The sequence below is a fragment of the Neolamprologus multifasciatus genome, chromosome 3 (assembly GCF_963576455.1).
Source record: "Neolamprologus multifasciatus chromosome 3, fNeoMul1.2, whole genome shotgun sequence".
NCBI classification, from domain to species: Eukaryota; Metazoa; Chordata; class Actinopteri; order Cichliformes; family Cichlidae; genus Neolamprologus; species Neolamprologus multifasciatus.
Genome location: NC_140441.1, coordinates 17,342,375 through 17,368,571, shown reverse-complemented (window position 1 = coordinate 17,368,571; position 26,197 = coordinate 17,342,375). Strand labels below are relative to the sequence as shown.

The 26,197-nt window shown below is 42.5% G+C and overlaps 1 protein-coding gene across 2 annotated transcripts in view; it reads right to left on the bottom strand.

The window, feature by feature from the left end:
* Positions 1-26,197, bottom strand: part of LOC146521809 (phospholipid-transporting ATPase ABCA1) — a 203,958-nt gene that overhangs the window by 60,170 nt on the left and 117,591 nt on the right. For both annotated transcript variants that reach the window (XM_085139650.1, XM_085139644.1), the window contains exons 33-36: positions 12,752-12,846; positions 9,457-9,562; positions 3,883-3,957; positions 169-338 (exon numbers count right to left, since the gene is read on the bottom strand). In XM_085139650.1, the coding sequence (XP_084995776.1) occupies positions 169-338; positions 3,883-3,957; positions 9,457-9,562; positions 12,752-12,846 (446 nt within the window). The remainder of the gene's footprint in view (positions 1-168; positions 339-3,882; positions 3,958-9,456; positions 9,563-12,751; positions 12,847-26,197) is intronic.

The following is a 26,197-nucleotide window of genomic DNA, read 5'->3' as shown; positions in this document are numbered from 1 at the left end:
TTCTTGTGAGGTACTAACACTACACTACCTTTCTGGACAGTTATACTAACCAAATGATGTACTATTCAGTATTTGAGAAGCCCTGTTTCTAATATGGACCCAAACAAAAACTTAATAAAGAGGTTAAGAAGAAAGCTTTAACCCCTGTTTTTTTGCACGATGACTCACATGGCCGCACTGGCGAGCTGCTCTTTGCTGAGGTTGAGGGGGTGATTGGTGACGGAGATGCCGTACTGGCGCGGGTCCTGTCCCGCTGGCAGATTTCCTCTGAGGATGCCGTTGTTGGCCACGCTAAAGAAGGATGCCACGGCGTGCCGCAGCTGGTTGTAGAACCACACCTGCAGTAGAACAGACAATTGGTACAGAGAACAGCATGTAGAGGGGTTTGCATTTGCTTCCCATGTCTCCTAGCAACTACATCAGGTAAGACTCGTGGACAAATAATAGGAAAAATAAAATAAAAGAAGAAGATTAAATTCTAATCTTTACTTTTTTTAAAACTGTGGAACAGGTCAGTGATGAAGGATGTGCCCTCTTAATTCTGAGGTGGCTTTCTTTGGAAAAGGGAGAAATTAACTACCGAGCGAGGTAGTGAATAAAAGAAGAATCTGTCTGCTGGGTGTGTTTTAGCAGCATCGTAGTCAAAGGAGCTTGCAAAGAAAAGCGTCTGGACTTCTTTAAGTTACTTGAAGACGTTTCACCTCTCATCCGAGAAGTTTCTTCAGTTCTAAGGTCAAATGGTGGAGAGTCCCAGATATAACCCTAGTGGGAGTGTCCCCCCACAGAGGGACAAAAGGACCCCCTGATGATCCTCTAATCGCCTGAGCCAAGGTGTGGAACTGGGTGTGGGTCCCAATCAGCCAGAGTTTCGGGTGAGTTCATTGTGAAACCTGGCCCCACCTTATCATGCGAATTCCTGAGGTCAGATGGCCCAGGATGTGAGTGGGCGTTAAGGCGTCTGGGGAGGGATCTCAAAACTGGATTATAGATGACAGAGAGTTGGTGTCGTAAACCACCGCCTCTGTTCAAAGATGGTCGCTCACAGTGGACATAGATGGCTTCTTTCACTCCTCTTTCAAACCATCTGTCCTCTCTGTCCAAAATGTGAACATTGGCATCCTCGAAAGAGTGACCTTTGTCCTTAAGATGCAGATGGACAGCTGAGTCTTGTCCTGTGGAGACTCAGGACAAGACTTTAGCAGCAACATGACACCAACAAAAGTACCAGAAAGCAAACACAGTGTGGACACTTTAGTGTAACAGAAGAAAGGGCAAAATATCACCACTGTAAAGAGTTGTGTGTGTCATTTACGGATTTACTACTATCCAGATCTCATTAGCGGGGCGTCAATTAATGCTGCTTATCCAAGCTGCTGATGCGGCTCGCTTTATGCACAAGGTGCACTTCAGATGTGGAGCCTGGCGCAGCAGGTTGTGGCATTAGTGCACGGTAACGTGCAGAGTTGCTTGTGTGAAACTCTAGAAGCGTGAGTAAAGACAAAAAACGGCTTTTTATTCTTTCAGTCAATAAAAAGAGCAAAACAAAAAGGTCCCAAAGGGATGTGAGTCATAATCTCTGGGCTGACTATCATGAGCTCTGCTACAGCCTCCTAATGCAGCAAGTATAGTGCTGTGCAAATGTTTTTAGCCACCCATCATTTCCTTATATTTTCATAGAAAATTGGAACATTTAGCAGGAAATTTACTGAAATGTGAAAACACACATTGAAAGTCAATATCTGGCATGACTGCCTTTATTCTTTGACACTGTCTGAACTCTGAGGCAGCTTTTTTGTCATTTCTTGAAGTAATCTTCAGGAATAGATCTCCGGGCTTCTTGAAGCACATTCAAAGCTCTTCTTTGGATGTTGGCAGGTCTGCTTTTACGACATTAGCACTGTGTGTGTGGGATCATGCTATTGTCAAGCCATTTCCAATCAACGACAGATGGTCATTTCCAGATGGTGTTGCATTGCGGATCAAATCTGTTGGTACTTTCATATTTCCATCGATTTTGACTAGATCCCCAACATCACTGATTACAATGCATCCCAAATCATGACACAGCCTCCACCGTGTTTTACAGATGGCTGTAGACACTCACTGTTTTATCTCTGTATCACTGACTTTCAGCCCAGATCTTGTAAAATTTGTTTGTTCTTTTGCAATTTCTTTAATATATTGGACTAAAGAAATTGAAAGAATATGTTTTTATTACAGGTTTCTAGTAAAAGAGTGTATAAAGTCACAAAACCGATTCCTTCCTTCAGTTAGGTGCATTTTTGATGCTTGAATGATTCATTCAAGCATCATTGAATGAATCAATGATGCTTGAATGAGCATGCTTGAATGGTCAGTGTTAAGTGGCTTAAACCAATAATGGTCAGATAAGACCGGACTTACAATGAGTGAAAAAGCAGCCAATGTCTAAAAAGAAAAAACCTTCAAAAAGTTGGGAGAACTATTGTTTTAAGAGAACTATAAGAAAGAATTATGGGGTGGCTCAAGACTTTTGCACAGTCTCTAGAATAAAGTGGTTACCTCTCACCGGCCTGTCAGTGCATCAAAGGACCAAAGGGCACCTTGTGTATGACTCTGGCATCTGAACTCAGTATTCTAATAAGCACATTGATGAGACGGGGTTGGTCCTTCAGATCTTTGTGCAGCACGCATGCACAGTGAGATGTACGGTACATTATTGCTACTGATGCACATTCCCATCGCTATTTCTGAGCGTGCCTTCTGTTTCTACTGTAAGTGATTCCCTGAGTTTGAGGCTGCTTGTAGAAGAAAAAGAATGGATGAAAGAGAGTTTGAGTGAGGGAGAGCTCCCTGCTGATAGTGCAGCGCTAATTAAGAGTGGATGGTGTTTGAGTGTCAGCCCAACATAGCACCGCATCACAGAGGAGGACGTGGAGAAATCTGGAAGTGCGCGCGCGCGCACACACACACACACACACACACACACACACACACACACACACACCACATCTCTTTCTGTCTGCTTGCTGCTGTGTTCTCCTTTCTTCTTCTTGTATCTCACAAGAGGAGATCGACAAAAATAGATATTATTTTCTGTTTTGTTTTTTTTTGTTTTTTTTCCCTCCCATCCAGCAGTTTCTGAAAGGTCTGCAGCTAAAATACCATTTGATGTATGCGAGATAACAGATCGTAAGCTAAGCTTGTCTGCTAAATACATGAGGGTGATAGAGCGAAAAATATGTAAGATATGATGGCAAGCCACATTTCCACTTCTGAAACTACTTTAAGCATCAAAGTGCTTCTGGGGGAGAAGCAAATTTTCTTCCCTCAGAATGAGAAATATAAGTGTGAGACACTTTTATAGGACAGCTTTGGCAGTATTTCAGCATTAAACACAAATGTACTCAACTCGCAGAGCGTGCTTACTTACTTCAAGACTCCTTTTTCATTCATTACCAGATTGAAAATGGAAACACAAATTAATTTATCGTCGCTTGGAAAGCTCAAGTTTGGGTTAGCAGTTTTTTTTTGTGGGTTTTTTATGTTTAGCACAGCAGAACAGAAAGGCTTCAGAATAGCAACAAGTGATCACATTTTTTGTTTAGTTTAGTTAGAGACTAAATCACCAGGATGTAGCTGCTAAATTATTTATAGCACTGTCTGCTTTTGATTTAAATTCAGTTACACAGGTCTTAACCCACAATGAGGCTCATTATGCAGTTAAAGCATCACAATTTTATATCAAGCATTTGGCTTGAGTGAGATAGATGAGTTGATGGCCTTGTGTTTGGGTATTCGCTGCCTCTGTAGCCTGTTTTTGCACCGCACGAGGCTGATTTCACTTCTGCGGTTGTTAAGCTGTCATCCCGTGTTCGGTGTAATGTACATTCACAACAATACCTTGACGTTGTCCCTGGTTCCCAGGTTCTTGAGCAGCGTCTCAGCGCTTTGGTAGATCTGATCAGTCACGTTATCCTAATGAAGAGGAAAACAAGAAATAAGAAATGAGTTGGGAGACTTAATTGGACACACTCGGAAGACCACCGCTGCTCTTTGAAATGCAAAAACATGAGGGAGAAGGGAGAGAGAGACATGAGAATCAGGATTTCCAGGGAGCCTTTTGGGGGTGTGCTGAACCATTTATTTTCCTCCGACTTGAGGGGTGGCGGTGGAGGGGGTGGGGTTAAGGTTGGGGGTGTCCCCTTGTTATTCTTGTTACTTTTCCCCCCTCTTTTTGACATTACTGCTTTATTAAATTATGTAAAATTGTAAAAGATGGGGTGGGCATGACACAAAGATTCACAGTTCACGCAAGCGGCCTAAATAAGAAATGGACCAATCGGCTTTAAGGGGGTGGGAGAGGGTTTAGTCGCAAATAAAACACAAGCACAGGGATGATTTTCGGAGAGTGTCAGCCGGGCTTTGTGGTTAGGTGATGAAAATGGGAGGGAGGGAGAGAGAGAGCGATGGTAGCCCGGACAGGTTGCATTAAAATCTCCTCTGCTGCACTCATGTTTCATGTGAAATGAGCCTTGGGATGAGGGCTCGAGATGACAGGCGTGCCATTCCCAAAGTGTCGTGTTGATACCATGCTGTTCGGCCCCGGCCATAAGACTACTGAGCACATTACATGTGTGATATAAATGCAAATGGACCTCCTGTTGGACTTCTGCCTTCATCAGAGGGGCTGTGGAAGAGGAGGAGGAGGGGCAGCGAACGTGGCACGGAGTGAGGAGGAGAGGTTTACGGAGGCAAAGTGCAGGTGACAACTGGAGAGCGAGGGGCAGGGCGGCGGGGAAAAATAAGAGGAGAAAAATCAAGAAAGACATCCCGAGAATGCAGGAGGGTGCTCAGGTGTGAGTGGCTGTCTGCAGCGAAAAAGAGAGAGTGGGAGTGGGAAGGGGGGGAAAAGAGAGAAAAGAGATCTCTCCAGCCGCTCGGCTCAGACGGTTACCTGAGGACAACGGCCGAGGAGATCATACTGTGCCTCTTTCTTTTTTTTTTTCTCTCTGTTCAAAACTCATCCAATTGTTTAGCACCTTGTGGCTGGCTTTAGAAACATCTGGAAACATCTGCGCCTAAACACAGTGTTTACACATCGTTTCAGCAGTGCACCCTGAAATAAGAGGAGAGCGGGGAGAAAAAAGTATCTGCGTTAAATAACATCCCCCTATGTTCCAGCTCATTACTTATTCATACTCGAGGCGGAGTAAGTCTTCTGCTTTCGTCCTAAAGCAGCAGCACGGGCAACCTCGGCCCGTGTTTCCTGTTTTCCCTTCACTCAGGTTTGACTTGTGCCAAGTGGCTCCAAATAGGAAGCCGTCCTGAGGATTATCCGTCGCTGAGGACGGGATGAGAAGTGTGCCTGCCAGCAGCTGGCCACGTCTAATCCTTGACGAACTCTCCCCCGCTCAAGGACAATGACAAGGCTGGTTTGGCCAGAGGACCCCATCGGTGCAATGGCTCACGACGCGGCAATAAAGCCACTCGAGTGTGCGGCGACTTTTTCCAAAATCGGCCCGCGTAGTTCAGCGGTCAAACGGCCTGTGTGGCGAGTGTGTTAATATGTGTGTGTTCCAGGAATCTGCCGGGGAGAAGTTTACAGTTTATTAAATTAAGGGGCTTGTTCCTGTGAATAATTTAAATAATAAAAATGGGTTACGCAAGCATTTCGGGGAGCTGCGTATCATTAACGCTATCTACATGAAACAGTGGCTCCTGTGAGGCGGGGGGAGGGTGGGGGTTCTTAATTATACACTTCCCACCACACAGCCTCTCTTGTTCTTTCCATTCCCACTGCCTCCTGCTTCTCAGAGCTCCATTTTCTACCTGCTAGACATAGAAAATGCAATGAAACAGAAATTTCAAAGCCCACTTCCCAGTTGGCGCAGGTGGCTGCGAGTGCAAAAACACGTTACTTCCAGTTAAGAGTCTCACGTCGCAACGCCTGCAGAGCAGCAGCAGGAGCAGCAGAAGAGAAGCAGACATTTCCCAAGGACAGTGTAGCACTTTAATAACAAGGAATGCAGAGCTGGGACAGCTAATGCCCGGCCATTAGAGCTACATCATCGCTGCTGCACAAATTAAAGTCACATTAGCATCGAGGTTCTGGGGAGACAAGAGGAGAGAGCCTCGGTGAGGGATGAGACCGGAGACCCCCGGGGGCAAAGCGATGGTGTAGTTTGAACGTCCAAAATTTAAAATGTTAACGACAGACTCTGAGGGAGCGAGACAGAGGGAGAGGCAAGGGGAGGCGACAAGTGAGTGGGCATGAATTTTAAGAAAACACTACACATTCCTAAGAGTTTGAATCCTGATGCAGGCACTGATCATACTAAATGGAAGAAGTTAAAGAATACAGAAAAGAAAACCCTGAAACCGAATGAACTTCATTAATAAGAAGGTTAAGTAATGGGGTACGGGGAGCAGATTTGCCAGATTGTGCGATCTTGTGCACAAGATTTTTCGATTTATTCACAGCGGCGCTCAGACAATAGCAGCTTGTTGCCATGGACACTCAACAAAATGGATCTGAAGGAATTAAACCTCCTCCTTCCTTTTGAATTCGGTCCTCTCTCTCAATTGTTCGAGAAATCAGCGGAGTCCAAAAGTCCACCGCGAGTGACATCACCGGTATCCAAGATACAAAGCTGTCTGAATAAAGAACTCAACGCTCCAATTAGGAGCGGCGCAGTCAAAATAAAAGCGGCGAGCCGCAGCCTTGACAGGAGGGAGAGCAGCCTCTTCACTGACAAAATTGCTACAAACATTTAGCGCTGGGTCATAACACGATGCTGATGATGGCTTGCGGTTTATTTATTGGTCATTTCTATAGATGAATGAGCACCAAAGCAATGTTTATACAAAGACGGCTGTGGCACTTTTTACACTGATAAAGGTTCAAGGAAAACCTGGAAGCAGCGTTTGGGAGTAGCTTTGAAGCTTTTTAGTTATAAATCACCCTGCTGGACATGTTAAATATGTATCCTGATTATGACAGTAGGTTAAAAAGTAGAAATTTAGAAGAATCTGTCGTGACTTCAGCGGCAATCGGTTTATGTTGAATGTAATAAAACTTGTTTTGAATCAAGCGAAACACAACTAGAATGAAAATGTTCTTTATTAGACGGTAAATAAACACGTTCATATCCTAATTAGCTACCTTACATTTAAATTAAGGCCTAATCAGGGAATATAGTGCACTACCTAGAACAATGTGAGATCCAATTATATGATTATATACTTTATTAGAAATTTAAATGGTGCGCTTGAAGGAAACATATTTAAAGGGTCTTTTATAAGAGCGTCAGTTATTGCTTATAACAAGAAAACTGCACTGTGAACTCAAGTCAGCGCGCAACAGGTCACACAGTTGCAATATCGCAACTCAGAGCCCAGATGGGTTTATTTGGATGGCTTGGGTTGGAGGGTGAAATGACGTGTCTTAACCTGTATGGGACCGAAGTGTCGCCGACGTATCCAAGAGAAATCTCGCAGGAGTCCAAACAACATCCAAGTGGGAGAAGAGATAGGGTGGTGTGGTTTGACATACTGTTACTGTATATTGGGAAAGTGCGATATATGTTACATACAGTGTCATTACTGTATATGTGGCACTGTGTGTAACCAGCTGCTATAAGACCATTTAATGCACAATAATAACAAATTTATCTACGTTTGCACTTGTTAGTTACTGGGTATTTCATTTAGTCATATATCGCAAACTTTATTGGGAATTAATATCGCTTTGCTGTTTGGGATGTGTGGTGCTATGTCTGTGTTGACGCTGCTGTGGAGCTTGAATAAGGTCAATTTCTGTGTGAGGTGTAGTAGACTAGTGTTTTTATGGTGTTTTTTACAAGTTTACAAGTGTCTAAATTGATACAAAGTAGGCCACAGCTTGTTGCGCCTCATTAATGTACTACTAAATAAAGTGTGAAGAGTTAGAATGTGCTTATATTATATTATAATGTTATGTTATATTATTATATGAGGATTTTCAAAGGCTTCAGGTTTTAATGTCTAGGTACAATGTCTGTGGTAACGCATCCGATGCTGCAGACACTTGGTTTCAAACAGTGTTGGGGAGTAACGGAATACATCTACCGCCGTTACGTATTTAAAATACAAAATATGAGTAACTGTATTCCGTTACAGTTACCGTTTAAAAAGGTGGTATTTAGAATACAGTTACTTTGTTGAAATAAATGGATTACACGGCGGTACTTCCCTGTTTCATATTGTGGCGGGTCAGGACTGTTTGGGTTTTGTTTGACAGCTACGTTCTGTTGTTCCAGGCGGCAGCGTTACGGTTGCCATGGTTACAGGGTGGCGCTCTCTCTCTGCGTGTTTCCTGGCCTTGTTGTTGTTGTGCTAAGCTAATAGGCAGAATGCTACCGGTATAGCTCTAAAGAATGTAGCATCATAGGCAGTGAGGTCCGTGCTGCAGGGAGAATGGACTGCCATACCCGTTATGTGTCTGTGAGCGAGGGAGGGAGAAAAAGGAAAAGTACGAGCTGTCATCGAGCAAAAACGGGAGCTGGAAGCATGTAAATATAATAATAACCACTGCAGCCAAGAAGAGTGCCTGACGAGCCCAGTTGTAAGTAAGCTATTAAGACTCGACTGTACACCGTGTTCGTGTTTTCCTCCAAAACAATAAGTTCCGTTGGAGCAGCCTTTCAACGCCTCTCTCTGTCTCTCGCTAGCAAAGTTGACCCAGACAACAAAGTAAAGCTAGTTTTCAGCTACGAACCCGACACAGAACCAAACCGTATTAGCCAGAGGTCCCTTTACTACAGCCGCGGACCTTCAGTAACAGTAATAAATCACAGCAATAGTACATTCATGTAGTTGTAAACAGCATGATAATATATTAAGTAATCCAAAGTATTCCGTTACGTTACTCTCATTGAGTAACGTAACGGAATACGTTACAGAATACATTTTGGGGCATGTATTCTGTAATCTGTAGTGGAATACATTGTAAAAGTAACCTTCCCAACACTGGTTTCAAAATACAGAATGCTAACAGGAGTCAGCATGGGGGGGTCTGCCTGGAAGATTTTATGGCAATGCCTGTAATATTTGGGTGGATAATTGACTCTAGAGCAAAGTTGCAGACCAGACTCACGTGACCTTGAGCCATGCCTGTAATGTTCTTAAAAAGGATCAACAAATAGTGCAACAAATTTCCTTTTTTTCAAAGACATTTCAGGTATCATCACTCTGCTGATCTGAGGCAGGTCTTTTCTTGTTGCCATCATTTATATGGACAGTATGTGGTGCAGGAACAGAAAGATGGGGGAAAAAACGAATTTCAAGGTTTTGTGTGTCTTTGTAGATGCCCATGGGATAATTTCCAACAGTACAACTGCTGGCCTTGCACTACATTGTACTACTTTTCTACACCATAAAAGAAAAGTAGTGGCATCAACAAGTTTGACTTTGTGAATGCCAATATTTATCACATACCTGAGCTGAACTGAATAGGCCTTTTAGATCTCTGAATGTATCCGTGATTGCTGCCTCCGTCACACGAACTTGAGAGTTGATTGCTCCGACGGAGATCCCTCCGTACCTGCAGTGTCAGGAAAGTAATCAGAAATGCACGCACACACAAATAAATCAACAAATCAGCTAAGACCTCATGTGCAGTTATCATGGTAATCACACATGAATTAACTCACACACATATAGGAAAGCCTCAGCACATTCTCCCCCCCCCCCCAACAGTATGATCACCACCACCCCACCACACACACACTGTAATTACTACATGGGTTTTTTTCACCCTGAGCTTTCACAACACTATTTCTGTCTCGCTCCTCATTATATCAGGGGCATAGGAGAAATGTGAAACACTATTATTACTCTGCTCGTGTCACAAGTTATTGCCTAAGAAACATTCATTAGACATACGGGCTTAATACGATCCAATAAAACAGACAACTCGCACCGCTGCTTATAACATTTGTATTAGTTTGTTATAGACGCCTTCATCTGAGAGCAGCGGTGGTGATAGACAGGAAGTGAGGTTGGGGGAGTAAGGCTGGAGGGTCCACTCAGCCAGCAGTGAAATCGGGGACGATTCGGTTGCTCGGTTTGCATCCTTACTATTAAGGCTACAGAGGCGCCCCGGAAAATGACTACGTGAAATTACTTTTAAGTGAAACCTTTTCGAGGTCAGCTTGTGATATAACATTGTGATGATAGGACTTGCGGCTGTGGCTCCCCCTCAGAGTCACGCCAATGCTGCTTGCTCATTAGCATGTTACAGGCCATATTAAAGCACTCCAAGCTGCGTTCATAACTATTTTTTTCAAGTTCACCGAAGTTTATATGATAAATATTGGTATCAATTCCAATGTGGAATCTGGAAATGAGCTACTATCTCCAACAAATTAAAGGCAAATCGACCGCTTAGATCAGGGCTGTCAAACTCATTTGACATCGTTGGCTGGACGAGTGTAAACGCCCTGTCAGTGTAAAGAAGTTTAACTCGCATTTATCTAAATATCTAAAGAAGTAGAAACTATTTTAAGAGTTTGTCAACGTGATAAAGAAATGCTGCTGTAGCAAAGGAAAGACATTTGTCAGTGTGACTCTTTGGACTTAAATTCTAAGAAATCTAAGCTTTTCAACTGTGGGACCATTTGGGGAAAAAAGCAGATTTCAACAGTAAATTGTAAATTGTAACTATAATTTATTTATTATAATTTCTTACTTAATTCGTTTGGTGTATATGAATGGCCCTAGGGGAGCTCTTTACCAGCAGGAAAACCGTATGAAAACACAGTAAAAAGTCTATAAAAAGTTCCAAATTCATGCCCTCCATCACATTTCCCAAAGCTGTCCAGTGGGCTGGATTGGAATCTTTGCCGGCTAGATTCTGGCCCCCAGGCCTTGTGTTTCACACCCCTGCCTTAGAAGCTCCATCTGGACTCTGTCCATCAAATTTTTCTCTGCCCTGAAGGAAGAGCTTTTTTTTTTATCAGCTTTCCAAAATTGCAGATGAAAACGATGCTTCAATTTATCGCTTTTTCCAGGCTCACAGCAAGTTGACAATTTCAATACACCCCTCACGTTTACACCCCTGGGCACACACACACGTGGGTGTGCATTCTTGCGCTCGCGCCGCATATGCTATACCAGGGGTCAGCAACCGTTAACACCCAAAGAGCCACTTGGACCCGGTTTCCACGCAAAAGAAAACACTGGGAGCCGCAAATACTTTTTGAAATCTAAAATAAAGATAACACTGTATATATTGTTTTTTACCTTTATGCTTTGTGTGAACAACTAAAGTAAGTAAGTAAAGTTTATTTATTAAGCGCTTTTCACAGACAGACAGTCACAAAGCGCTGTACACAAATATTAAAATAAACAATACAATCAATAGACATTATACACAATGTAAAAAAAAATGTAAAGAATGTAAAGAATATAAAATACGTAGATCAACAAAAGGCTTGTTTGAACAGAAAAGTTTTTAACTGCTTTTTAAAAGAATCCACGGAGCAACTAAAGTGTGTTGCTTATGAAATCCATGAAGTGCTACAGAGAAAATTACATTTTATTTATGTAATTAACACATTTTGAACTCTTAAAGAAATATAACAAAAGGAAAGACACCCAGCTGAACTAAAATGATCCAGCAAACAAAAACTGTTGTGAGCTACCACCCTAATATTGTCTTTGGGCTTTTGGAGCCTTGACCTGACTTTTAAAAAGTAATTGGAAAAAAAGCACTATGCTGCTAAAAGATGAAAATTAGATATTTGCAAAATTCAGCCTAAATATGTATTTTACCTGGTTAACGTGTGTGGCGGGGCGTGGTCTGCAGCGCCGCTGCAGGGGAGGCGGACGCACCTGAGCGGCACCCGCAACCACGCCTCGCCACCTTAAAGTCTGTGCTCTCTCTGCTGTTGTGTTGGTATGTGTCGGGCTGTGAGCTAAAAAGCTACAGCCGGCTGTATGCGTACAGCAACCGTGTGTGAAAAGCGATCAGTAAAGAGATGCTGAAAAGCAGCGGGTCTGCCGTGGCACAAAGTCACTTTCATCTTTACGCAGGACTGTAAGCTGTCATCTGTGAGGCGTGAGCGGTGTTTGTTTTTAACATAGTTCACGGTGGAGCTGCCGACATAATGTGGATCCGAAGATCCATAATTGGCCTACCTGGGGTCAAAAGTCTCGATAAATGCACGGCGTTTCGGCGGGTACACCGGCTTCCGCGAGTGTGACGCTTATTTTGAGCGATGAAAAAAATAATAAGATATCATTTTATTTTTATATTTCAAAAATCACAATAATCTTCCAATTTAGAACTACAAGTTAAAAAAAGAACTAAACACAAATAAAATACACTTCAGCTAAATACTTCTAATTTATTTTTCCAAACCACCCGGAGCCGCAAAATAAGGACTAAAGAGCCGCAGGTCGCCGACCCCTGTGCTATACATATACAGCATGAGCACACACTGCACAGAGGAAATACGTATACATATAGGGCTGAGCAAACACACCAGCCTAACGCTTACAATTAATCATTCCTCTCACTGACAGTTTGCTCTTTATGGTTTCACGCACTGAGATGACAGGTTAAGGGAAGTGCATCACAGAACGGCCAAGCAGGATTTGCTCGAACACGATAACTGCATATCGTGGATGAGAACGACAGCACGATGTGCAGGACTGCTCATGTTACCGTTGCTGATCTTCTAAAGATAGACACACCGCCATCACAACAGCAAACAGTTATAAACGTTACCTTGTTTTACCAGACTTCTCAAAAGTCTTGACCAGGAAGTCCGTCATATTCCGTCCGGTTAAATTCAGCAAGGTGTCTGTCGTGTTCTGTATCCTCTGTGAAAAACAACACAAAAAACAAAACAGTTGATTTGAAGCATTTTTTTAAAACTATTGGTTTGTTATTTGGGTCAAAATAGTGTTTTCTGGACCACTTGGTGGCACCAAAAACAAGACCGACTCAGATTTATCACCTCATAAATATGTTATTGGTACCTCCCCGTACCAATAACATATTGGTTGGTTCGGGGAGGTGCTAGCAAACAGATATATTAAGAGACGTGTTTCTGGCCAGTTGACGAATGTAGCTGCAATAGCCACTCTCCTTTCGACCCTGCTAATAGAAGCTGCTTGCTGATTTGCTGCTGTTTCTGCTGGACAGCTGGGGTGATCGGAGGCCTTTATTTTCACTGAAGGCAACGGCCTCCTGCTGCTAAAAATGAGATTCATCAGAGCGACACGTTAAAGCTGCAGACCATAAAAGCAAAGCGATGAGCTGAAAATGCCCCATGGAACTACTCGGTAATAATCGTCCGCGGGTTTGTCAGCACCACTGAGTCAGGCGATCCATCGTTAATATAGTAACATGGCTTCGAGCAGCTTTGAGTTTAAGATGCAGAAGACCTTTCCCAAACACTGTGTAGCTTTAATAATGCAGAGATAACCTAAAGGCAATGTTTGTTGATGCAGGCTCATGCAAAACAGGTGCAGTGGCTTTTATTTTATTTACTGTCTGAAAGGATATAAAAGCACTTTGCTTTGCCCGCGTGCCGTGGAGCATCCTGAGTGGAAAGGCTGACCACAGACAGACAGGCAGACGCCGGCCGACCTGCCCCGGAAAAAACTCATCCAGTAAAAAACCCAACAAAGCTAGAGATCGTTCTGCATGTGGTATCTATCCACTCCACCGTGGAGCACATTCCCCCCAACTCTTATCATAATAGTCAATTAAGCCTAGCTATGGGAAGCCTGGCTGAAATCTACACCACTGCCAAAGCTGGGGAAAGCTGTTTCTAATGTCAAAGGACCCTAATTAGATACCCTTCTGTGGATAAATGGGTACATTCAAACAACCAATTAAGCGAGGGTGCGACACATTGCTATGAATACACTCCACCTTGTGCAGAGTGATGCACCCACACACACACACACACACACACACACAACGACCCCAAGCTGCTTTAGCCCTGCTTATTTAAAGAGCTAACACTATGCTAATTAGTAGAGTGATCCTTGATAAAGTGCAATTGAGACCCCTGGACTGAAATGCAGTTTACCAACACCACCCACCCCAGCTACACTGGTTATCTGCCCTTGTGTACAAACAGCTTGATGTGTGAGCTTTGGGCAAACATAGTTTGTACCTCTCTACATATTACACTCATTCTTTCTCACTTGTATTACATGTCAGATTATTTTAGAAGGCTCTGCGTCCATGAATCGCTCTAAAACGCACCAAATCATTAGTTTTGTTTTTTTTTTTGAAGCTCTGAAGAGAGATTAGAGAAACTGTGAAAAATCAAATGGGAGAGGGAAGCAAAGGAGGAGAATTTTATGGAAGATGGAAAGCTAAATTCAAAATTGGACATGGGAGAAAGAAAAGGAGGCGGAGAACTCAAATTGCAAGGCAAAAAAAAAAAAACAAGCAGAAGGAGAATGTAGAGGAAGAAGAGGACCCATCTGGCTTATGAATCAGAGATAAGGGGGAGGAACAGCACAGCAACCTTGGTTTATCTCTGAACAAACATGCTTTCCTTTCGAAAAAGCCACAGGAACTGAGAAACAAACAAAACCAAGGAAAAAAAAAATAAGAGCTTTACACTCCACTGTGTGTACAATGAGTTTATACCCGGGCATACAGTCGGCATGGGTCTAATTATTTTGGCCTTCGTCCATATCCCCCATCAAAAAGACTGAAATGGGGACATTATGCGATTGTGTAATACCTGGGTCTGCATCTCTTGTTCATTACCTGGAAACAGCTTCAGTCTGTTTGGCATTCTGCACAACATCAGTTCTCCAGCTTGATAGCTAGGCAAGCAAGAAGGGGTGAGGGAAATGTAAACTGAGGAGTAATCAAATCTGTTGAATGAGCTGGCATACTCGAGCACTGGAGAGATAAGAGAGCGTGCTGTGTTCATATTAATCTTGCCACCGGTTACATCGTGCTGCTCCTCAAAGGTGAGTTTTATCTGGTGCGCACAAAGAAAAGCAATCTCAGGGAAGAATCTTCCTTGCTTAAATATGTCAAATCGTACAGTCACCTGTTTTGCCACTGAATACTGTGGAGAATGGGGAATACAGAGTTAGTCATGCCACAATATCACAATACTCACTATAACAATCAATAGCATTACAATACAGCAGTTCTGCAACATTTAATACTACCGCAAGTGTCAATGCATGATGATACTTGTGTAATGGAAGAAGATAATGACTCAATAATGTTAAAGTCCAGGCTCTGGGGAGGCTAATCCATGACTGAGAGTGTTCAACTGTATGCTTTTCTATCCGGGTATGCTTTTACTCATTTAATGCTGAAAAAAGAAGCTGTTGCCAATCAGAATCTTTCCAGATGTTTTGTATGGTGGGTCAAAGTCCCACTTCTTTAAGACACGGAGATCTCCAATACCACTGACTAATATGGAGCCCTAATATGGAGCCCCAAACCATGACAGAGCCTCCACCGTGTTTTAACAATTAAAGTCCCAGAGAGCAGCCATTCGGCTTTTCTACCTTTAAAACCCGCCTTCCAGCCATTTGGCTGGAAGGCGGGTTTATCCCGCCTTAAGGATATTTAGCTAATATCCTTAATCACCTGTGAACTGCTGCTTTTGTTATGTAAATATGGTGGGGCCATGCTGAGCCACTTGGAGTGGTTAGTTTCCTGGGCCACAAGGAAACTTGTGTTTCAGTTTGCCATCTTAGGGAGAAATCAACACACATGGGTGTATTTCCTTTGTTGCTGAGATTTATTGATAAAAACAGTACAAAAAAACCCCCAACAACAACCATTTGTACACATATTTACAAATAATAATAAAAAGTGAGTGAGTACATTTCAACATTTTCAGCAATCACTCACAATCCTGGCACTGCCATGGTATCTGTAGTCTGCATTTACCACATGTGTATCTGTAGCAGTGAACACATCGCACAGTGGCATGATTGTTCTTGCATTTGTGTTTGACCTGACACATGGCTCTTTTTCCAGGACTAGGTGTGGAGGGTTGTGTCCAAAGCAACTGTTCTTTTCTTGCCTTCTTCCCAGCCATATGAGACTTAGCCAACTCTCTTGCAAGCTCCACCAGGAAGTCCACCCGTCTTTCCTGCGTCCCGGTGCATGCTTGATACAGCACATGTGCATTCAGTGCTGCCATGTCAATCATGTTATAGAACACGGCAACTAGCCAGCGCCGTGTTCCTCTGCGGACAGTGTACTCCCGCACCATCTGGTCCATCACATCCACGCCACACTTTGTGGTGTTGTAAAGGGTGACAGTGTTTGGCTTCCTTTTGGTGGTGTTATCAGTCTGAACCACGCTGTGCATGCTGCTAAGAATATAGACTGTCTTCTTCCGTTTGGCCGCATTCGCCGTCAGCATGGCAGCAGAGGTTGAAAACACCTAAGAAATAAGATAAATTGTTATTTCCATAGCACTTTTACACACAATGAAACACATGAACATAGAACCACAAAAGACCTGCAACATACCTGAGTGGTGAATTCATTGCGATCTGTGTGTCTAGCGGATTGAGGAATTTCCCGGTGACTCTTGTTGACTGTGCCGAGGATGGTGGTTTTCTGTCTAGTTTTTAGTTTTTCTAGTTTTTCTAGTTTTTGTGCAAGTGAAAGCGATGTGAAGAAATTGTCCGTGGTAACATTTCTGCCCTTGTCTAGGAATGGTTCCATCAGCCTCATCACTACATTTTCAGACAGTCTCTCCCCACTGGGACGATTGGGGTCCTTGCCAAGATATGGGAAGACATTGCAAATGTACTTGGATTTTAGGTCGCAAGCCACCCAAAACTTGATCCCAAACTTGTCAGGTTTACTTGCGATATACTGCAGGAAACAGCACCGAGTCTTTGATGGGAAAAGCTGTTCATCAACGGTGATATGTAGACCAGGGTTGTAGCACGTGATGCAGTTGGTGACAAATGATCCATACACACTGGAAATTGCAGCGAACTTATCAGTCTTTGCTCGATCACTGCGGCTGGACCTGTCATCAAAGCGTAGGTGTTGAATGAAGTCTTGGAAGCGGTTTCGCAGCATAGTTCCAATGATCTGTGGGTTTCCCAGGTTTGCTGACCAGCAGTCATGTAGTGATGGAACCCTAGTAACTAGGGTTGCCAACTCCCTGAGAAATAAATAAGGGACACCTCGTGGCCAGGGCCGGGCGACCCAGTTGTCTTCACCCTTCCCAGTGTGGTGAATTTTTTAGCTCTTTTTTTGTGTGTGAAATTATTTTTTTTAACCATTTGACTTGAATTTGATTTAAGTAGATGCGTATTCTTTGTGATATCAACACATGGGAAACAAAAATCATTTAGCCATTTATTTTTAGCTCAAAATGACAACATTAACACAATAAAACAGGTCTCTTTCTTAAACAGAAGCCTGTCATGCTTAACTTTTGATAATAAAAGTAAATCTTTCTTTAAAAGAACTCTGTCCTGCTTAACTTAAAATCATATAAATTAATAGAAAACAATAGAAAGAAAAATATTCTTGTAACAGTGCACATTTAGTGCATTTAGTGCAATTGGCTTCAGCAGAGGCATTATTTCAGCTTTTGCTCCCGTTTGTAAACCCACTTGTTCCCATGATTACGCATCATAACTCATCATCATTATTCATCTATGTATTACTTTTATGTATTACTCATCTATTTGTTGTAATCATCTATCCTTGCAGTTGTTTATTACACAAAATAAATTATATTATCACACTTCTGGCCACATAGCGCTGATATTCACTGCACATGCCCATTTTAACCTTAACCAGAGAGTTTAAAAACAAACAAACCAGTGTTTACCATATCTGGTTCTACCGTGGCCTGGTAGACAAAAATTGGTTAAGGGTTCCCCGAGCTTTCACGCCCCTCATGTTCTTCATGTGCCCACCATTAGAAGCATGCCTATGGAAAAAGTGCGCCGGCACACAGTGCAGTGCGCTTTATAGGTGTTATCGTGAACTTTTCCAGCCAGGTGTTTTCCTTTTCCCATTCTTCCCTGCACTTTTGCAGCCTTTTTTTCTTTCTCTGAGAGGCACAAACATTGCTGGTCTAATGCCTGGCTCACACTGTGCGATTTTTGGCCCATTTTGAGCCGATTTTTGAGTCGTGATCGGCCCGATTTTGGCCTTCATCGTGCATAGTGTAGTATACGTGGGGTAACGAGAAGCGATTAACACCTCACGACCAGCTCCCGATCATCAATCGCTCGTGAGGGTGTCACCGCAGCCGCTCACACTGCTCACGCGCAAACACGTAAACGTCGGTGAAAAAGACGGAGCAGCACGGCTGTGCAGCGTGTGATCTGGACACAAGCGATGGAGGCACAACTTGTAGAACTTTGGAAAGCTCATCCGAGCCTTTTCGATGTGGCATCACCAAATTATCACGACCACAACAACCGTGAAAATAGTTGGATTTACATTGCTGCTCAATCACAGCTGCCTGATCATGTTTGTCATTAGTAATTTAGCAATGTTGATGGCGGTGTGTGTCTGTGTGAGTGAAAGACAGAGAGGGAGAGCGAGCGACAGATTTTCTGTTATAACCTTCATTTTATGGAGGCACAGTGTGACTCAGGTCGCATCAGAGCATCGGGCGGTATAGTGTGAGACCCTGCATCGTGACCTACGAACTTATAACCCATGCGAGCCAATCGTGCAGTTTGAAAATCGCACAGTGTTTGCCCAGCTTCAGGTGTACTGTCGTCTGAGACTTGCACCGCAGTGTCGGCGTTTATTTCCCTGTTGGCCATGCTTTTTGTTGTGGTCATCTGTTGTCTTCCGGTATTTTCTCCGCAAGCGACCTTTCCTCAACCAATGAGATGAGCGGTAATCTGAATTGTCATACTCGAATTGTCATAAGTGTGCTGTCAGCTCATTGGTCACAAAGCAGGGGCGGGGCTGGGAATTATGGTTTCAAACAAAGCGTTAATTACATTAAAACTTATAGACTACTTTTGATTCTCACTGTATTACGGGACAAAGTGCGTCCCTTATTAGCTCAATACGGGACGTGTACTTTTGTTTCTAAATACGGGACGATTCCGTTTTTTAAGGGACGGTTGGCAACCCTACTAGTAACCCCCCACAAGATGACAACTGCATCCACCTCAACACAAAAGGAAGTTCACAGCTTTTAACACCCCCCCCCCCCCCCCCGGCCCACACACACACACACACAAACAAAGAGGCAGTTGGCAGTTAGAAATCAGCAATCATTCACACACCCCCACTCCCCCACTTCTCAGGTAACGACCTAATTTACATATGAATTGATGCTAAAAGACTAGCCAATTTAGCTTCCACTTGGCTGACAGAGGGTTAGAAAAGCCTGGGACTTCTTTAAAGATGGCTGTAGACACTCACCGTATAGCTAATGGCTAATAGCTAACACCGCTAACTAACACAGTAAGCGCTAGGCGCCATTTTACAGATGGCTGTAGATATTCACCGTATAGCTAATGGCTAATAGCTAACACCGCTAACTAACACAGTTTGCGCCAAGCACCATTTTTACAGTTAGTGCTAACTAACACAGCTAACACCATTAGCTAACGGTGCAGCAATCAATGATTTGATTCAAGAATGTCACATTTGGATTCAGAACTCCATAGAAACTGTTGTCAATGATTTTCAATCAAGCTCCTGTGTAATCTGGCATACTTCAGCCCCTTTTGTCCCTCCACTGAAGAGGACAATGCATCTCTCACATCCTCTGTCAGGTCTTTGCTGGATTTTCCCCCATATTTCTCAAGGACATGACTTTCAGATAATTTTCATCTGCTGTAGTTATATTTTTTTTTTCAGGCTTGATAGTTCTTCTTTTGTCCTTCACTTATCCAATTTCCTCAAGTTTTTAAGGACACATGTCAACTTTTCATTTAATAGCTCTTTGGGAATCACCTTGTTGGTGCAAAAATACAATTTTATAAATGTCAAACTGTGCTCTCTTTGACATTTTTTTGTAGATTCAACAAATGATTTTTTTATTTTTTATTTTTTGCAAGCGGCTGCTCGGAACAAAGTGTCTAAAGATACTATTGAAAATTGATTCTGGTATACCATTGGCCAGATACAAAGACTGGGCTGAACACAAGAGAAAAAGGAAAGAATGTCCCAAGAAAAGTGCTGAAAGATTTTCAGAAAGGCTGAAGGACTTAAAAAAAAAAAAAAAAATCACAAAAAGGAAAAAAGTCTGGCTTTTGCACAGCACTGGATATTTTAAACTTTTGGTTTACTTTAAATGTATTAATAATCATAACGTCATGGTAGCACAAAGGAAAGCGATCTATTGCTGAATCATCATACACACAAACTTCTACATTGTTGTGAGCTCCTTCAGCTCATTATAACCTGATGTGTTGCTAGTGGCAGGTGGCCAGTTGTATACTCACGTGTACCCGTGTCACAGCACATACATGAGCGACGTTTTTCAGCTCAACATGCTCATTGTCCTGCATGATTATGTCCAATAGGATCACATCAGTTTAAACTGTGCTGAACAGGAGCATTAGATAATAGCTAACGGTCCTGGCTTACAAACAGGCACCTACTAACCTCAACCAAAAGCCCCACATGAAAGACTGAGCTGCAAGCATACAAGCCCGGTGAAAGAATTTCATCTAAAATCCCTTTTCCTTCTGTTTAGCTGCAACAAAGGGACTTCCTCACCCTCCGTTTGCCTCGCCTCACGAGTCAATGACCTTTCTGCTTTTGTTTTCGAGCATCTCTCGCTTTCTGCTGAGAAGGAGGCCATGAACAGGTCGTTTTACACCAAAATGAATCTGTGTGCGCTTGGAGTCAAAGTGACAAATCTGTAGGGTCCCGCAGAGAAAGGATGTGCCAGTATGCCGCGTTCGCCATTGGCTGAGGATGACCTGGTGGGGTTTGGAGCTGATCAGCACTTAACTGGATTTATTCCTTCAACAGCTGTTGTCAGAGACAAAACGTGCCCTCATATGTAAGGTTTATGGATTCATTATTGTTTCACTGAACCGCATGAATAAATTACTACATAAGATGCTGCAAATGCAGCGGACTCGCCGACCCTCAGTGAACAGACCAGCGAGAAGTCCGGGGTTGTGTTACATTATAAATTCAGTTCAACAAACACTTGAAGGCATTTGTTTTTAAGCAAATTCTTAAACCAAGAAGCAAAGTTACACAATACTAGTTGCATTTCCCATGCAGAATTATCCCTTTTTTCCTCCATCCAATGCCCTACTTCAATAGCCTGATAGATGAGGCCAAGGAGAGTAATTTGCAAACAAGCCGTAGTTAGGCCAGCCTCCAAATGATAAAGACATCAATCGTAATACATTGAAAGTGGCGGCTTTATCAATTCCTCCGCACGCATGACGGCCTATTCATCTGTGAAGGTTAAATATCACCAGCGAATGAGAGTCAATACCTTAGAATTGATAGAGGGCTTACTGTTGCCTGCCATTACCATGGAAACAATGATTTCACACTACCTCCTGCGGTGCCATGTCCACGCTTTTTTCTCTTTTGTATTTTCTGTAGTTTCTCAAGGGCATATTCGGAGGTTCGGCAGGATGAAAGATAAAAAAGAAAAGTACTGTGAAGCTGGCACGCTTTGTCATGATTTATTCAACATGGGAGGCTTTCCGGTCAAAGGGAACACATCCTCACGATGTGTTCGGCTTCCACGGGTGGTCCATGCCTCGGAGTAACATTAATTTAGTGCAACCTGCTACTGTCAACAGGTAAACGATGCAGCGAAGATGTGATATGCAGAAGTTCAATTGTTTATATATGTCTGGATATCTCTGTATCTGTGATGATATTATAAATCGTCACAGGCAGCAATTCTCCACGTGAAAAATGATGCTCATACCGGATACCACTGTGGAAGGTAACACTAAGAGTGTGGTCACGACCTTATGTACTACACTGTATACCAAACACTAAAGCCTATGTTTTGACCCACTGGTAGACTTGCAGTTAACAGCAGGGAGGCTTCAGAGGTTGGAGAACGAAGTGTCGAGGGTTAGGGGTCACAGTTCTATACAAGAGAAGTGGATAAGCACCTGTGCAGGTTTAACAGTGGGATATCGGCTCTTACACAACTAAAAACTCACTAATAATTTACTATATTTGTGTTTACATCATAACAAGCTTTTCCCCCCCTGCAATTCAAACATTTTATTTTTTAAATAATTAATGTGTAACTTTTACCCTCGACCACAGCACTAAATGTTAGGATGGGAGATACGAGGATTGTGCAAATTTCCAGGTAGACAACTGCTTTCTCGTGAAGAGGTTGTGTTGCTATGCCTTTTTTTCTAACGTTCTCTGTGTCTTTCGTCATTCCCGAGCTTCAACATCCAACTTGCGAGGCATCGGGAACAAAGCATTAGTTTGCTTCTCTTCTCCTGTCTTGATTGTCTGGATTGTTTTCAGCTTCGTCTCGTCACCCTCCTCTTTTCAATTACCTGATTACTCTGTCTGTGTGTATATAATAGTGCTGTCTCGCCTTTGTCCTTTGTTGTGTCTGTTCCTGTCTGCTTTTTTGTTTGCTTCTTGGCTTCATTTTGTTTTTATCATCTGCATATGCCTAAATAAAGGTTTGCTTTTAGTTAATTCAGTCTGTCTTCACAGTCTGCATTCTGGCTCCTCAATCTCTGCGTTTCATGATAGCAAATTCACACTTTTCTTGGTTAGAAACTTGTGTACAGTGTCTATGACCTTTTTGCAATCCTGTATAAAAACTAAACTGCAGTTTTTAACAATTAAATGAAGCTATTTTCCCAGCAAAATACCTTCCTAATTTCCAAGAAACTAAAGCTACTATTTAAGCTGTTTTTGCTCACTGTTCACTCACTTCTGTAGAAATCGCTGCTTGGTTGTGTTTAGGAAATATTCCTGGCTTGTCTCTCACAATCTTACTTTAATTCCCTCGTGCCTTATCTAATAATTGATTGCCAGAAACTGAAAGTGGGTGGCAAATGTTTGGTTAAATTCATATTCGTGATGCATCGCAGACAAATGCAATATGAGGAGAATCACGCGTGTCTAAGTGAAGTCTGCAAAGATCGTTGATTGAGTGGGAGCTGCTTTTTCAGGGGGCGAGGCTGATGAATGCACCCCACAGTCTCTGCGCTTGTTTTCCACTCAGCTAGTTATCGCCACACACCGATCTCTGTGATTTACTTCAGGATTTTGCATTTCGCTGCGCCAAGTCCTGGCCAGGTGAAAGCATGCGAACCACATCATTGCACTAATTTATCACGGTTTCATCTGGCCAAAGAATGTGCTCCCAATACTAATCAGACTGCTGTTCATGATGTTTAGCGAAGTCTAATCTTCTGTCTGTATACGCCGTGTCCTTCATGCTGTGTAAACTGAAAGTAATTTCCCTTTCTGCAGAATGCCCTTATGCCTGAGTGTGAGGTACCTGCTTGTATGTTTTTTAGGATGTCCTTGGTGTCGATTAGTTTGGCAACTGTGATTACTGCTACTGTGGCTTGTTCTACATTTCATGATTTCTCATGTTTGTGACTCTTACAGTCAGATTTTTTTAAACTTCCTCTTGCAATTTCTTTTCCATGACACAGCCATGGCTTGTTTATCCGGTCGTTAAGTGATGACGTGACGAATCCTACTTCCGGACCTAAAGTAGTCTGCGTTTAATATGGCTTTTGTGTTGTTAACATGTTTAATGTTTTGTATTTTCTTCTATTTAATCTCAAAAAGCTCCTAAAACAGTCAGTGATCACTGTTGACCTCCCTCAGCTTTTATTACCGCTAATCATTTATTTAAGCTCAGTTTTTAAAACCTTAGGATGTAACTACAGCCCAGCCCATGCAGCAGTATATGAATGACTAACCTCGTATTGTGGATGGATTATCTCAGTTGTTCTCCTGGCTGAAGTTTGGTCCTTTTACAGCATCCTGCCATGCGATTACATTTGTTCCTGACCACCGAGAACACTCACGTTAACTTCTATCGAGTAGAAAAAAGGTTAGCTTGTTTATATTATGCTAACATAGCTGTGTCGCTAGCGGTCACGTAGCACATCATTATATACCAGCTAGCCAAACTTCAGTAACCCTACAAACGTCACTGCTGTTTAGTTTTCTGTCTTCATTTATGTTGGAAGTGATAACAGAGCTGTACGTTTTAATTTGTTTCCAAAACCCTGTAGTCAGGACATGCTATATTGTATTTAGATAGAAGCTAGCGAGCTAACTTCCTGCTAACTTCTAACTCCGTTAAATGTCATAAATTCCGTTTTCATGGATGCCTGGATGTTAAACTCAATTGTTACACCTGGTAGAGCAGAACGCTGATCATTTTATTAAAGATGAAAGACTTTAGACAGTTTTTCAACTCTCAGTAATGCCATAGTGATCATTTGATATATGGACCTGCAGTGGAGTTTAGGCCAGACACGGCTAGTGACGTCAGACTTAACGACTGGATAAGTATAGTCGTACAATTTGGACATCTGGAAATTACAGGCCTGTGTGTCATTTTTGCCATTGGTGGTGCTACTGTGCTAGAGGGATGCACATCTAATGGGTTTCTCTTTTCTATCGTTCTTCGATTCTCCACTATCTTTACTTCTTCCCCTTCTGCTCTATTCTCATCCTAACTTTAAAATAATTTTAGTGGCAGATTGTACAATAAAAACTTAAAATCCTCAAGGTTGTTTCCGTGGAAAAAGTAAAGTCCATTTACAGGACCTGGATTGGAACAAATTAGATTTTATAAATAAATGAGAAATGACGCAAGTGGATTTAACAAGATGCAGGCCAAAACAGGCCTTCACAAATGGTATTTTTACTGTGGCTAAGTGTACTAAAACGACCAGCCACTTACAGTACGACACGATAAAGTAGAAATTAAGTTGAGCACCAAAGTAGGAGCAAGAAAAAGGACAGGGGTTGTTTGAAAATTGAGAAGCACATGGAGATAAGGGAAAAAGAGCAAAAATGAAAAATTAGGCTTGGGAAAGAAAGCCCTTCATAGCTTAGCGGGGCTATCGGGAGGATACAAAGACAAGAATAACGCCTCAACAAATGGGGGACTCCTGACAGTGCTGTCATGAGCTAAGACGGAACATCAGGGATGGGAAAAGGTTACACAAAGGGCACTACTCTTGTTTTACTGTCTCAGCGATCATCCTTTAGCATGATTCGTGGACAGGTGCTCCTTTTAAATGGCCCTGGAGGGCCGTGTCGTGGAAAGGAGCACACGGCGAGACTCACAAGTTCAACAAAGAACTACAGATCAATGCAGAGTGTGAAAGTGCGCTGATGGCAGAGTGGTGCTGTATATAGGGGGAGTGAAAGGAATAAGGTAGGGGAATAAATGAGCGGCAAATGAGCCCAGTAGTTGTAGAGAATTTGCAGTTTTACCCTTTTTTTTTTAACCGCGGTCTCTTAGCACTTCCAATATGACGTCTCCAAATGCATCAAAGGTTTAAGAGGAAATGTCACAGCAATTATCAAATTAAACCATTTCAGTTCATGTGCCTCAATTAGTATTGCAATTTTTCTCCTCACTGAACCAAGGCTATAAGTGCTTTGAAAAACTGATATTGCAATTGCTGTTTAAAACCTAACCCACAGAAGTTGACACCTTAAACCTCACCGAGGAAACTTACTGTTTTGTTTCTCTCAGTTCACTTCAATTCAACTAAATGTTATTTATATAGCAACAAATCACAACAAAACGTCCCTAAGTGTTTTATATTGTGTGGTAAAGACTCCATTATCACACAAAGAAAACAGAGAAAACCCCAACAATCAAATAATCTATCAAAACAAGTGCTTTGGTGACAGCGGGAAGGAAAAACTCCCTTTTAACAGGAAGAAACCTGTGAGGCTACCTGAGCTAGCTCACCAACATGAGTTATTTCTGGTGTTTGCGTTAAAGACATTTTGATCAACAGTGTTTGAAAATTGTAGAATAAAAAATCTGATGTCACGATCAACGTGGATGCCATAGGAAGTTGGCATCTGCTGGCTTACCTTCAAACCTCCAGGGGAAAAACAGTAATTACTGGGCTGCCCACTCACCAAAGTATTATCCAGCATCCAGAAGTAGCATGTCATTGTCACTGGGCTAACGCAAGCCCATGCAAAACTGGGAGAAATTAAAAAAATAATAACAATATGCAGACACTCAGCCTTGCAGGA